Genomic DNA, 14,906 nt, shown 5'->3' with positions numbered 1-14,906 from the left:
CATGGACCATAGCACGCCAGGCCTTCCTGTCCTGCGCTCTCTCCCGGAGCATGCTCAAGTCCATATTCATTGCATCAGTGATGCTATCTAGCCATCTCACCCTCTGCCATCCCCTTCTCCTTTTGCCTTCAGTCAAATATTCAGTGGCTGAGGTTAAAAAGATTCCTAGATATATGAGGATGTATGACAAAGTCTGTGCAAATAGCTAAATAAGTAGCTCAGCTAGAAATACATAAATACTCTTTCAGGAATGAGACAGCTATTTCCAATAAGCAGCCTTTCTATTTCCTAAAATGAAAATGAAAGTTTATATTAGGTTAAAATCTGCAAGACTTTTCTAAGAAATGTTGACAGCCTATCTGGTACTGTTTATCTGAGAAGCCATAAATTGCCGTGCTGCCGTGCATGCATCCTCCATACTGCAGACACCTTGTTGTTATACGTTCTAATACTGTTTCAGTTGCTCACCAGACTCTCCAAAAGCCATTTCATGCTGTATTTTAAGTGTCTGTTTACTCGGTTGTTACAAATTGCCTATGGGACAGGAACTGCCTGTCACTTCCAGAGCAATTAGTATGTGAAGCCTTATCAAAAGAAATCCGTCAAGTTTGAACAGATACAAATAGCACATGGGCATCTCTGAGGAAATCAAAATGGGTATTTTTGTAGTATATATTTACATTCTGCTGTTACTGCGTTCAGTCATACCTTACCTTGCACATTTCTGCACTCCCCCGTGGTAAATATAATAAGATCAATATCCATAATGCTGATACCTTGATCCTATACAGATTAATCAGTATCTGGGAAGATATGAATGGCTTTGTATTATACTAATTAAAAAATGTAAAAGAATTTAGATTTTGAAAAATATTCACCAAATGCTTTTGAAGTGAATGGCATGGATTACTTGGTTGGTTGGTTTATTGGTTGTAGATAGATATAGCTCAGTGCATTGTTTTTTGTTCTTTTTTCATACAGAAAAGCTATTTCTAGTATCTCTATTTGGGCAACACTATTAACAAAAACAGCAAAGGGTCTTGTGGCACCTTAAAGACTAACGAATTTGTTCTGGCATAAGCTTTCATGGATACTGTCCACTTTATCAAGTGCATGAAGTGTTAGCCCCAAATTGGCAGATGCTGGGGTGGGGGTGGGAGGAGAGATGTAAACTGTGTTGTCAGAGGGACAACAGGCAACATAAGGCTCTTCGCTGTTTTTGTGGCAGCAGACTAACGTGACTCCCCCTCTGGAAATTTTTACTATTATCATATTTAAAAACCCAACACCTTCAATTAAGTGCTTGCTGGGAAAGCTTACATACAACATTAATCCTTGTGCTAACTGGTCTGATAAAAATGCTAAAATGGAAGTGTAGATGGGAGGTGATGAATGACAATGATCTGTGGTGACTCATTATGTCGCTTGTGGGTGGTGCAAGCTGTGTGAACCGTAGCATCTATTTTCCCTTTTGTATTTTGTGTTCTGCTTACTATGGGGGCCAAGCAATGACCATACTTCACCTTGGAATTTCTGAAGATTGTGGCCTCCTTCAAATGCACTGCAGAATCAGCCCTATATTACAGAAGCACATGTATAAAAAGCAGGTCCACATGGGTGGGAGCAGTTGCATAGGATGCACAGGATCATTACTGTCCTCCCAGAAGGATGCTGATCTTTGTGATTAGCCCCACTGGTGTGGGCACAGAGTTCAAACAAGCTCCCTTTCAGGACATAGATGTAAAAGGGGGCTCTAAATGCACTGTTTCAGAGCTGCTTAAGAGGTTTGTGATGCCTGATACTTTTGTGCAGGGGCTGTGGAGAATAACTGAAAGCTCTAAAAAATCTATGTGTGCCTGCTAAAGTACGAAGGGCTGCCTACTGTTGCCTGCATTTATGGGGAAACAAGTTAATTGTTTGGCAAGTGTAAATTAAAACAAAAACGGATGCTAATTGCTTGCTGAAAATTTTTAAGCCTGCTGAGAAGTGCTACCTTGTTTACTACGAGTATCCTCTTGACATCAGCATGGGGTTACTCATAATTAGATGCACATGTGTAAATACAATGATTAGATAGTCCCACATAAACATAATTATATCTTCCAAAAAGTCTGTGAAGATGGTCTCTAGCCCTGTGGGGGTTTTGTTATTATAAAAGCCCAACAATCCACATGCCTTCATCCTTCCTTGGTAAACAATGAAATGTTAGAACATAATGGGCCCGTGCAAGCTCCAGTGAAATGAATGGTGGTTGCACAGCAGTTCTGTTTGGTGGATAGAGCCCAGTGTATTCTTAAACTGTCTCACAATAGCTGAGGTCAATTACAATGATGACTCATTAGAGAGTATTAAAGTAAGAATATACCTTTTCCCCAATATAATTAGCATTCCTCCAAAAAGCAGCAACATTTTGTTCTTTAATTTCCTGATTATTTCCAGGGTGTTTGGGGTATTAGACTTGTATTAATACAATGCGGTTATAGCAAATTAACCGACGCACTAGACTCTGCTTGCAAAATTTGTCCCTCTTGTCCCTTCTTGGGTAATTTCCAAAGATATGCTGTAAATTTGGGAGTATTATCTAATTAGTTGTAATGCAGTTGATTACTACTCCATTTGGTATACACATTTTTGTCGTATCCTCCAGAGTATATCAAACCATATCTGTACAAGAAAACCATTTGGTAGAGAGAAGAGGGAAGAAATATGTACCCTAAAGACTGTTTATTCTTGAATCCAAGAAGAGCTGCACAGGACAATCAGTTGGTGACTTAAAACATTGTTAACAAGGCATGCTGTGATCTGGTTCACACGATCAGAACAGCTTATTTAAGCCACAGTGGGCTGCAGCACAGGCTGGGTGGGATTTGTGTATTCAGTGCCCAGCCATGGCTTGTCGTGTCATGCAAACCTGGGGACCATGGGTTATGTGAGGGTTAAACAACTCTTGCATAACCCATGGTCTGTTGTTTGGTTATGCAAACGTTGTTTAACCCTCACATAAGCCATGGACCACATAGTCCCAGGGCCGCTGTCACAGCTCTGCAGTCCCAGGGCAGCTGTCACGGCCAAGCTATACATTACTTTGAAGATGTGTCTAGCAGCTCTATCTTTCTTACTTACTCTTAAGTATGTGCAAGATCCCTCATCTGGATTGGGACCTTGGTGTGGGGATTTTAACCCCTTGCTCCCCTCTGTGGTCCCAACACAGATGGGGGGGTGTACTTGTAATTTTCATAACCAAAAACTGTACTTTGGAGGCTTTCCACCTGTAATTTTCATTGCCAAACTAAGGTGTAATTTGGGTCACAGTTGAGCTGAGTGTTCTTGCTGTCAGGGACAGCAAAGCAAGCTCCCTGCAGCTGCTCCCTCTCTGGCCAATATCTGAGACCAAGCTGGACTCTCCCTTGCTGTGAGATTCTTTGTGGGACAGGGTGCAGCCTCCAAGTGGCCCTTGATGAATGGTGGCAACTCATGAGTCTGAACATCTGCAGAATCAGTCTGTAAGTTTGTCTATGTGTCATTTTGAATGTTAAGTGTTGATCTTAGTTGTCATTCCTATGAACAAATAATTTGCTTCTCTCTGCTTCAACTTGAAATGTTTTCAAGCCAATAGGATTTTTGGACAGACTCAGAGTTGATTCATATGACTATGGGCCTCTTGGCAGCTGCTTCACTATGTGTTTTAGACTGTCGGGAAGCTATTTGCAGCCACGTGCAAGATTAAATGTTTTATATGCTACTGCAATCTTACATTCTATACAATTTGCAGGGATATGTAAAAAGTAACAGTTCTAAAAATGGAGATCAGTTGAGCTCTTCAAGTAACCATTTCATCCCAACACACACACACACACACACACATACACATACCACATACACATTAATTTTAATTATTTTTTATTGTTTTTTACCCAATTTGGGAGCAGCTTTTCCAAAACACACACACAAATTTTTGAAAAGTGGAATATAAATGCTAAAGAATGTTTTTTTCTCTTGTACTATAAGAAAATGGAAATAATTTTATAGTATTATTAACCACAATGATATTAATAATCATATTGTTCTTATTTTCAGAATTGATCTATGCCTGGATTTTCAATGAATATCCGTCTTTTGTGCACCAGGATAATCGCCGTTTTGTTTCTCAAGAGACTGGAAATCTGTACATAGCTAAAGTGGAGAAATCCGATGTGGGGAATTACACATGTGTGGTGACAAACACTATAACCAACAACAGAGTGATGGGACCTCCTACACCTTTAATCCTGAGAAATGATGGTAAGAGTTTTATTAGATTTATTTTGATTTGGCTTCCTTGTAGGAAATGGGGAAAAGGAGGAAATTGTAAGGCTGATTTTACAAACTCACTTACAATGGGTTGGATCCAGGATCTGCCTTCTGCAGGAGAAGAAGCACTCCATTTGTGGAAGATCCCTGTGCCAGATTTTGGGGATCCCTCCCCAAACCACAGTTCATCTCATTCAGCAGGGTCTCCTGACTCTCTGACCTGGTTTACATGTAACAACAACCCAGAGAATGGGCTGAGAATAGGTTGAGTATGGGTTGTGTTGAATCATGGGTTGTTGTTGAATTGTGGGTTTTCATTATATACGAACACTGTGCTATGGTCTAGAATCATAGAATAGTAGGGTTGGACAGGGCCTACAAGACCATCAAGCCCAACCCCCTGGTCATTGCAGGAATCCAAATTAAAACATCCCTGGCAGATGGCTGTCCAGCCTCTTCTCCAGTGTGGGAGAGCTAGGGACATCAGAGAAATCCGCTGAGGACCCCAATTAGGCTGGATTCAAAGGAATCCAGCCTCCGGAGTCCGCGGCAGAACAGGGCACTCACCTCCGCCCCCCCCACCACAAATCTGCTTTGAAGCCGGCTCCTCTCCGTGGCTGGCTCTGTATAGCCAGCAATACGGCCGCCATTGCGATGCCATATCGCTGAGGAGAAAGGAATCTGGACGCAAATGGCGTCCACTACGCCATTTGTGGCTGTAAAGCTCTTAGATCAACCTAAATGCAGCCGTAAATGGCTGCATTTAGCTTAAAACTAAGGGCTTTACGGCCGCCAATGGCATCCACTATGCCATTTGCAGCCATGGTTTTTCCCTATCGCGGGAAAAACCACGGACGCAAATGGCATAGTGGACACCATTTGCGTCCGGATTCCTTCCTCCTCAGCGATACGGCATGGCAATGGCGCCATATCGCTGGCTATACAGAGCCGGCCAGCTGCTCCACACAATCGCTGCAGAGTGGAGCCAGCCCATAAGGATTCTGGGGGGAGGAACAGATTGCCCCCCCCCCGTGGGCCCGTTCCCCCCGGGACGGAAGGTAGAGGTTTCATACATCCCTAGGGAGAGCCCACTACCTCCCTAGATAATTGGGACCATTGTCGTATTACTCTAACAGTCAGGAAGTTTTTCCTGATGTTCAGCCGGAATCTGGCTCCTGTAACTTGAGCCCATTATTCCGTGTCCTGCACTCTGGGATGATCAAGAAGAGATCCTGGCCTTCTTCTCTGTGACAACCTTTCAAGTACTTGAAGAGCGCTATCATATGTCCCGCCCAGTCTTCTCTTCACAAGGCTAAACATGCCAAGTCCTTCAGTCTGTCCTCAAAGGGCTTTGTTTCCAGTCCCTTGATCATCTTCGTTGCCCTCCTCTGAACCCTCTCCAGTTTATCTGCATCCTTCTTCAAGTGTGGTGCCCAGAACTGAGCACAGTACTCAAAATGAGGCCTAACCAGTGCTGAGTGGAGGGGAACTAGTACTTCCCGGGATTTGGAAGCTATGCTTCTATTAATGCAGCCCAAAAGAGCATTTGCCTTTTTTGCAGCCACATCACATTGTTGGGTCATATGCAGCTTGTGAGCTACAACAATTCCATGATCCTTCTCACTTGTAGTGTTGTTGAGCCACGTATCCCCCATCTTGTAACTGTGCCTTTGGTTTCTTTTTCCCAGGTGCAGAACTTGGCATTTATCCCTATTAAATTTTGTTCTGTTGTTTTAGCCCAGTGGTCCAGCCTATCAAGATAACTTTGAATTTTGTTTCTGTCTTCCAGGGTATTAGTTATCCTGTCCAATTTTGTGTCATCTGCAAATTTGATAAGCATTCCTTGCACCTCCTCATCCAAGTCATTAGTAAAAATGTTGAAGAGCAGTGGGCCCAGGACTGAGCCCTGCGGTATCTTGTTCATTACCTGTCCCCAGTTTGAGAAGATCCCATTGATAAGCACTCTTGAGTCCGATTCTGTAGCCAACTGTGGATCCACCTGATAGTTGTTTCATGTAGCCCACTTCTAGCTATTTTGCTAATCAGGATATCATGGGGCACTTTGTCGAAAGCTTTGCTTTCTAACTACCGGTTGTTAAGCAAGAACAACCCAGGAAGAGAACTCATGGTTTGTCGTTGGATTGTGAACTCTGACTCAGTTTGCATGATCATCATAGCCCACCATGACTTGTTTCAGCCATAGTGGGCTATGGTGTGTGCTGGACATTTTTTGAATATTCAAGCTAAGGTGCACGGCCAGTGTGGCTTGCATATTCAAAATGGCAGTTGGCACACGTCGCAAAGCCCCACAGTGAATTAGCCTTATGTGTGAACTGGCCCTCTGAGTTGTCCTTGGTTAACCCATAGTTAAACCAGGGTTCATACATAACGACAACCCACAATTCAACTACACCTCATACTCAACCCATACTCTGGGTTGTCATTCCGTGTGAACCAGGCCTCTGTATAGCATTTTCAGGGAGTTTGAGAATAATGGGTTGGGGAAGTCCACCTCCATCAGCGCAGTAGATCAAGCTTAAATCTGAATCCAACCCAATAGCTTATATTCTGTACAGAGAGCATTAGTTATCGGGCGGATTAGAAATGTAATAAATAAATAAATCAAAATAAATAAATATAGAAATGGTGGGGTGCCTCGTCATTGGACGAGGAGAACTGAGTTCAAATCCTCACTCACTATGGAACTCCCTGGGTAACTTTGGACCTGTCATGCCTAAACTACTTTACAGGATTGCTATGAGTGTAAAATGGGATAACTCTTCAGGATATAAATGTAAAATATTAGTTAAATGAGAAATCAAGGCATTATTTACTGCATTTAAGTGGTCTCATCTAGCCTTACTCCTCAAGTACAATTTGGAATTTATCTTAATTAGAAAGCTATTGCTTTGGCTGGTATAGTACTACATGCCATTGCTTGAGAAAACATGGAAGTAGGTCTTCCTAGAGATCTAGGAGGGTAACCCAACCGTTTAGGTTGTGATTAGTAAATATGATGCTTACTATTTACATAGCACTTTAGACAATTAGAGAGCTTCACATACATTATCTCATTATGCAGAAGAAAAGTGCTTTATGGGCATGCACACATGGCACTCTGGATGTGCACTGGACCCTCATGTGCACAGTGAAGGAGCACATTGTAGTGCCTGTGTGGTATTGTAAGCCTGGGCTGGAGTCACTTTCTTCTCTTCTGTCACTGAGAATCAAACATATTTGTTTCGAAGAAAGCAACACTTGATGAAACACTTGAAATAATGCTTTAATATAATGATCGCTTATGGTGGTGACTATAAAGCATGTTACCATGAGCGTGTCTCTAAGGAATTCTTGCATTGCACCCACTCTAGCATATTTATAGTTGCCTTTCTGAAGTCATTCACACAAATGTCTTGAAGTGCACTCGAAGTACATTCTAGTGTTTATTATAGATACACTGGAAAACTTCGTTGAGTTCAATAGGATCAGCAACATTCATTTAAGGACAAGATGATCAGGTTTCCCTGGGGCTGAAGTGTTCGTATAGTTGAAGAAATGTTAAATTTGTCTTTTCAAATTAGATGCTATAAAACAGCCTGAGACCGCTATTTATAATTTTTCATTTCCCAGCCCTTCATTTCTGAAAACTCACATGTTCAAATGCAATTCACCCTTGACTGTATATACATACACTCCAGTATGTTGAGATACCAGCTAGCAATACACACTCTTTCAGGAATTCAAAGAACAAAAATGCAGTGAAATGCAAACTACAAGGCATGTGTGTTATAGAAGGCTGATAGCTACATCTGTATTCCCCCCGTTTTTTTTCCAGTTGAGTTTGGCATGTCCAGTACATCTCAATTTATATGACAGATTACTTTCATTAGAGCATTTCGTCATTAAATTAGTACACTAAGAGGCAAATTCATCAAAGTTTAGTGTCTGAATTATATGAATGAAGGTTAGATAGAGAAATTTCATAACGTTCCCGTGAAGGATTGTTGGTTTCACCCCAACAATCCTGCAAGGTAGGCCAGGCCCAACTTGGCCTCAAGTTCCCCCAAAGTTAACCCAGCAGCTCCCTTCCAGGTCAATAGGCACTATATTTAGCACTGAAGTTATACAGGACACACCACACCAACTGGTAGTTGGATAAAAGTTTGTTATGGAAAAGGAACAAAGAGGAAGGAAGGGGGAGAGCTGGTAGGTTGTATAGGAAATTACAAGCAAGGCACAAAACTCTAAGCAAAACTAGAAACGCCAATCACCAAGGCACACACTCCCAAGAGCAAAACAATGAAGCTAGCTAGTCTATCCTATACATACCAAAGTATGGGCCTCCCAGGATAGCCATCTACCAGCAGCACACCCTAGTAGCATCAGGGCCAAGAAGAGACACCCGCCTCTTCTCCAGCCCTCCTTTTATTGCCCAGCCCTAGCAACCCAAGGCAGATTCTAGGCACCCAATCCAAACCCAGGCCTGGGACACCCCACTCCACCCTCCAAAGAGGTTACATCTTCCCACCAAGCACGGCTGTTACCATTTTCCCAGTTAGCCAGAGCAAACCCTGGCCTTGAGCTGCAGGGCTGAGAAATGGCCAAAAAACAATCAACCTCCAGGTGGCTGCTTCCTACGCGGCTACCCAAGCGGCCCACATGGCTCCCACAGCTATTAACCCCTTCTTGACAGTTCCTCTCCCATTTAATGAAAAATATACTGAACTGTGTAATTCATCATTTTCAAGCTAGTATTGCTGCTTAGAACTATTTTCCTTTCTTCGTTATGATAGGTATTGTGATAGGTATTGGAAGGGAGATTAGTAACAAAAAGTCATGAATATTTATTGATGAAAATATGCTATCCTGAGGTTGGAGGGAAATGTCCATCCTTCCCATCCGTGTCTTCCAGCCACAATACAAAACATTTGGCTACTTTTTAATATTCAAAATTTAGTAACTTTGCATTGGTCCAGCAGTAGATAGATGCTGCTTTGTGCTGCCAGACTACACATGACATAAGTAGGGATGTGCATTGCTGGGAAATCCGGCCCTTCTGGGCTCGCCAGACTTCCGTGGCATGCCTAACTTGGCTTGCTTCTGCGAGCCAAACTGTGTAGTTCCCCCAAGTTCTGGGGACTTTTAACACCTGGGGGGGGGGGTGTCTTGGCCATAAACTGCACAAATAGAGATTTGTGCAAATTACGGCCACAAATTGCACAATTTTGCATGATTTGTGCATTTTTTGGCTGTAAATTGCACAAAGTGGCGTACTTTGCAATAATTACGGCTGTAATTTGCACAAATTATGCAAATGTGTGCAATGTAGAGCTGTAATTTAGGCCATTTTTAAACGCAAAAAAAAAAATTGTGGAAATTCCACCAGGTGGCCCGACCTGTTGCGCACTGAGTCGGGCCAGCTGGCAGAAGACGGAGTGGAGTTCTGGGGGCTGAGCTGATGTGAAAGGTCATCGAGCTCCGCTCCAGAACTGGATTCCTCAAACATCCCTAGACTTAAGTTGCCTCCTTTGCCCTTCCATGCCTATTTTCTCCCTTTAAAATAGCAGCCATGGAACGATGGGCCTGATTAGGACTATGGTGCGCATGGAGGGGTTTCAACGCTTTCCTTCAGTGCTGTAGTCACAACAAAACCCTCCCTAGTCTCCACAAGCTGCTGTTTGGCATGGGAGGGAAGCTGCCATTGGCACCAATGGGAGATTCCCTCTAGTGCTCAATAACTGCTCAGTGGAGGGAGGGAGGGAGCTCTTCATTGGGACTGAGGCACTGAAGGGAGGGATTAACCTGTCTCCCTGCACACCGTGGTCCTGATCAAGCTCCTTGTTCCACAGCTACTATTTTAAATGCGGGGGAGGGGGGGCACTGACACAGTTGGTCAAGCCATGTGTGTAATATAGCATATATATTTGGCCCTAAGCCCTTATAAAACAGAAAACGGAATGTCTTTAACTGGACAATGTTATCTCAGCAAATAATAAATTGCAGTCATTTGGAGCACATAGGATTTTCTATCAGGGATAATGGGAAAACAGCCATTTGACAGAGAGAAGAGTGACAACTTGTTTAAAATGCCAATATCACTTACAGAGCAATCCTATACATGTCTACTCAGAAGTAGGGATGTTAGAGAAGTCCGCCGCGGATGGATTGGCCCCACTTACCTCCGCTCCAGGAGGATTCCGTGTGGAATGGCTCCAGCTGCTTGCTCCTGGACCCATCCCGTTCTTCTCTGCGCTGATCACTATTTAAAAAAAAAAGTGATTGGCAGGATGTGCCCATAGACTTATACGCAAACTAGAGCCATGAATCTTGCATATAAGTCTATGGACACATAGATCACCTTTAAAAAAAAAAGGTGATCGGCACAGAGGAGAACGGGACGGATCCAGCAGATAAGTGGCCCTCAAGCTGGGTGGCTCCGCAGAATCCTTGCAGAGCGAAGCCACTCCGGAGGATTCTAGGGCAGGGGAGGAATGGATTGGCATGGAGGAGAACGGGACGGGTCCAGCAGGTAAGTGGCCCTCAAGCTGGGCAGCTCCGCAGAATCCTCGCAGAGCGGAGCCACTCTGGAGGATTCCGGCGGGGGGGGGAGGAATGGATTGGCATGGAGGAGAATGGGACGGGTCCAGCAGGTAAGCAGCCCTCAAGCCAGGTAGCTCCATGGAATCCTCGCAGAGCGGAGCCACTCCGGAGGATTCCAGGGAGGGTGGAATGGATCGCCTCCCCTCCTGGGTGGATTCCCCACCGGAATGGATGGAGGAGAATCCGTACATCCCTACTCAGAAGTCAGTCCTATTGAATCCAGTGGGGCTTACTCCCAGGAAAAACGGCTGCCCTCTCTTCTCCCCTCTCCCATGCCCCTCTGTGCAAGACTAGTCCATCTATAAATAGTTGTGTACCATATCTAACATGCTCCACAAAGCTCCCTAAATGTAAGACTTCAGGTGTTACTTCAGTGCTTTTTGAAAGCAATTTTTCATTCTCTTGTTCACTAAAATTAGACTCTTTCCTTCTATCGTATTGCACAATCAGAAAGTGCTCCTTAACCCATTGGTCAAGCATTTTCAATACCAGGTAGCATTTTCTCTTCAGGGAACTAAAATATATCAAAAACAGGGACATCCAAGAAATAGTATAAGTAGACTTTTGTTCAGACCATTCCCTGGATCAATAGGAGATCAGTTTGTGGCTCCTCTGTAGAGACAGTATTTATTTCATTGTGACAAGAACAGAGGATAAAAGGCAATCTGTGTACTATAAAAACTTTAAAAGACAGCCTTTGCTCTTCTCTTTCCATAGTAAGAATTGTCTTAATACTTGGATTTATATTCTACAATCTATACTTTCAGCAGTCCTCAATTAGTCCATAAATACCTGTAGTAATATGTGCACAAAGAAAGAGTAACAATGTCAGTGGAGAGTCAAAGCTTTAAAAATAGCTTAGTGATCATAATCCATTCCCTTCTGTCGAAGTGCCCTGGTTCCATTTCACTGCATAGAACAACTTGTTTGGCAGTGTCTTTCCTTTGATTCCCTGTGTATATTCACTCTGGGCATGGAGATAGCAAGCCTGTTAGCTTTCCATCCATGCTGTGAAAGGAAGAGCCAGAGCTCTGTGACTACAGCTCTTGTTCTAGGTTTATCTCTTGGAAGCAAGAGGATCACTATTTGAATTGAGACCACAGCAGAGGGGGTGGGAAAGGATTAAAGTCCCCTTATCCACCATGCCAAGGTTCTAATTCTGATCAGGACCCCGAGTAAAAGAGGGGGGAAACATGGCTGCTTGCTATGTCTGTAAAGTAATGAGTGCTTAGGGTCTTAGAGTCCAAGACTCTGTGGGGCTAGTACAAGTTTTGTTTGTGGCACTTTTTATTGGGCTGGATGTGCCCGATCTCGGAAGCTAAGCAGGGTCAGCCCTGGTTAGTACTTGGATGGAAGACCGCCTGGGAATCAGGCTTCCTGCACTGAGCAGGGGGTTGGACTCGATGGTCTTGAAGGCCCCTTCCAACCCTATGATTCTATTGTACTTTGAAATCACAGAATCACAGAATAGTAGGGTTGGAAGGGGCCTATAAGGCCATCGAGTCCAACCCCCTGCTCAATGCAGGAATCCAAGTCAGAGCATCCCTGACAAGTGGCTCTCCAGCTTCATCTTGAATGCCTCCAGTGTGGGAGAGCCCACCACCTCCCCAGGTAATTGATTCCATTGTCGTATTTAACAGTCAGGAATTTTTTCCTGATGTTCAGCCAGAATCTGGCTTCCTGTAACTTGAGCCCATTATTCCGTGTCCTACACTCTGGGATGATCGAGAAGAGATCCTGGCCTTCCTCTCTGTGACAACCTTTCAAGTACTTGACGAGTGCTATCATATCTCCCCTCAGTCTTCTCTTCTCAAGACTAAACATGCCCAGTTCTTTCCATCTCTCTTCATAGGGCTTTGTTTCCAGTCCCCTGATCATCTTTGGTGCCCTCCTCTGAACCCTCTCCAGTTTGTCTGCATCCTTCTTCAAGTGTGGTGCCCAGAACTTGGCACAGTACTCCAGATGAGGCCTAACCAGTGCTGAGTAGAGGGGAACTAGTACTTCCCAGGATTTGGAAGCTATACTTCTGTTAATGCAGCCCATTTGCCTTTTTGCAGCCACATCACATTGTTGGCTCATATTCAGCTTGCGATCTACAACAATTCCAAGAACTTTCTCGCTTGTAGTATTATTGAGCCAAGTATTCCCCATCTTGTAACTGTGCATTTGGTTTCTTTTTCCTAGGTGCAGAACTTGGCATTTATACCTATTACATTTCATTCTCTTGTTTTCTGCCCAGTGCTCCAGCCTATCAAGATCACTTGGAATTTTGTTTCTGTTTCAAGGGGGTGTGAGGGCAGGAGAAAAATTAAAGTGATCCCTAAATCTTTTTCTTGTTATTTTTACATCTCCACCATGCCATACTTTCTTTTTCAAAGCTGCAGGAAACCTGTTGAGCAATAAAGGCAACATGGCAGTTGGGAGGGAGCACAGGACACAAGAAGAGTCTGGCTCAAACTTCCAGGGAAAGAAGGATCCTGAGGCAGGCAAATTCCTTTTTCCCTGACCGGCAAAGACCTAGTGTGTTTCCAGAGGGAGGGAGGGCTCCTAGCTCTAACAATCAAAAGACATCATAGTACAGCTATTCTGTTTTTTTCCTCATTAATGGGATTATTTTGTGGAAAGAAAAAAAGACAGAAGAAACTGTGGGAAAACACAGGAAAGTTACACACTGAAGTCAATGTCATCTGGATCTCCCATAAAATTCCATGAATGAGGCAAGGCGATTGCAAGAAGAAAGCCTCCTCTGGATGTGCTAAAAGCCCTGTGGCAGATAATGTTCACTGAGCCAGGTTGGATTTGTGAGGTGTCTGCATACCTCTGTAGTTTCATGCACACACACAACCACAATCAGATTTCTGAAGACAGAAGTTCATCAAAAGCTGCTGTTTTGTACATGAGATTTTGCTGTGTATTGTTCTGCGAGCGGATTAGGCGTGTCCTATTTCTCTTCTTGCAAAGAGAAAACTCACTGGAAAAGACCCTGATGCTGGGAAAGATTGAAGGCAAAAGGAGAAGAGGACGGGAGAGGATGAGACGGCTAGATAGCATCACCGATGCAATGGATATGAACTTGAGCACACTCCAGGAGAGAGCAGAGGACAGGAAGGCCTGGCGTGCTATGGTCCAGGGGGGGTCACGAAGAGTCGGACACGACTTAATGACTGAACAACAACAACAATTTCCCTTCTAATGCCAATGCCAAATGTCACCTAATCTACAAATCGTTGGATGCAGCCACAGGAGGCTGCATGCAACGGTTAGTGAGAATCTCAAAATGCTTACTTAGGAAATGGATTATGGATGGGGCAGGTAAGGCAGGCGACAACCTAGAGTAAATTCAAAGGGGGAATCTTTCTCTGTTCACTTGCCTTTTCTCCTTCGAGAAACATAGTAATAAAAATTCTAGTTTCATTTACCTGCTCACCTGCTCCTACCGGAGTGCCTCTGTCCTCCTTTCACTCCAATCCTTATCTTTTTTGTTCAGGGACCATCCCCATTCTGTGTTCAGCTGAGGATCGAGTGCACTGTTAGAGATCTTTAGTAGTAGTAGTAGTGGTAGCAACCATAGCAGCAGATGTCATTGTTATCATAGTTGTTGTTGTTTATTCGGTCAGTCGCTTCCGACTCTTCGTGACTTCATGGACCAGCCCACGCCAGAGCTTCCTGTCGGCCGTTGCCACCCCAGCTCCCCCAAGGTCGAGTCCGTCACCTCCAGAATATCACCCATCCATCTTGCCCTTTTGCCTCCCACTTTCCCTAGCATCAGCGTCTTCTCCAGGGTATCCTGTCTTCTCATTATGTGGCCAAAGTACTTCAGTTTATCATAGTTGTAGCCATAGCATTATTGGCAGTAGGAAAATGAGAAAAATTACAGTTTACATAATAGTATCTCAGAGATTGGATAGAACAGCTGTTGGTATCTATTGAGTGTGGGGCCATGGCTGAATTCCTTACATACCAATGTGTGCTCCATACTTCCACAAGAGTTGGGAAGTTCCAGGGACAAAACTACT

General features: G+C 43.8%; 1 protein-coding gene across 1 annotated transcript in view; it reads left to right on the top strand.

Annotated features, from left to right (window-relative positions):
- Positions 1 to 14,906, top strand: part of CNTN4 (contactin 4) — an 886,373-nt gene that overhangs the window by 673,424 nt on the left and 198,043 nt on the right. The window contains exon 7 of the mRNA XM_084840334.1: positions 4,078 to 4,281. Coding sequence (XP_084696460.1) covers positions 4,078 to 4,281 — 204 coding nt within the window. The remainder of the gene's footprint in view (positions 1 to 4,077; positions 4,282 to 14,906) is intronic.

Source organism: Heloderma suspectum, chromosome 2 (genome assembly GCF_057233095.1).
Source record: "Heloderma suspectum isolate Gila_16-S chromosome 2, 16-S_ref, whole genome shotgun sequence".
NCBI lineage: Eukaryota > Metazoa > Chordata > Lepidosauria > Squamata > Helodermatidae > Heloderma > Heloderma suspectum.
Note: the sequence above shows the minus strand (reverse complement) of the source record. Positions and strands in the feature narration are given on the sequence as shown.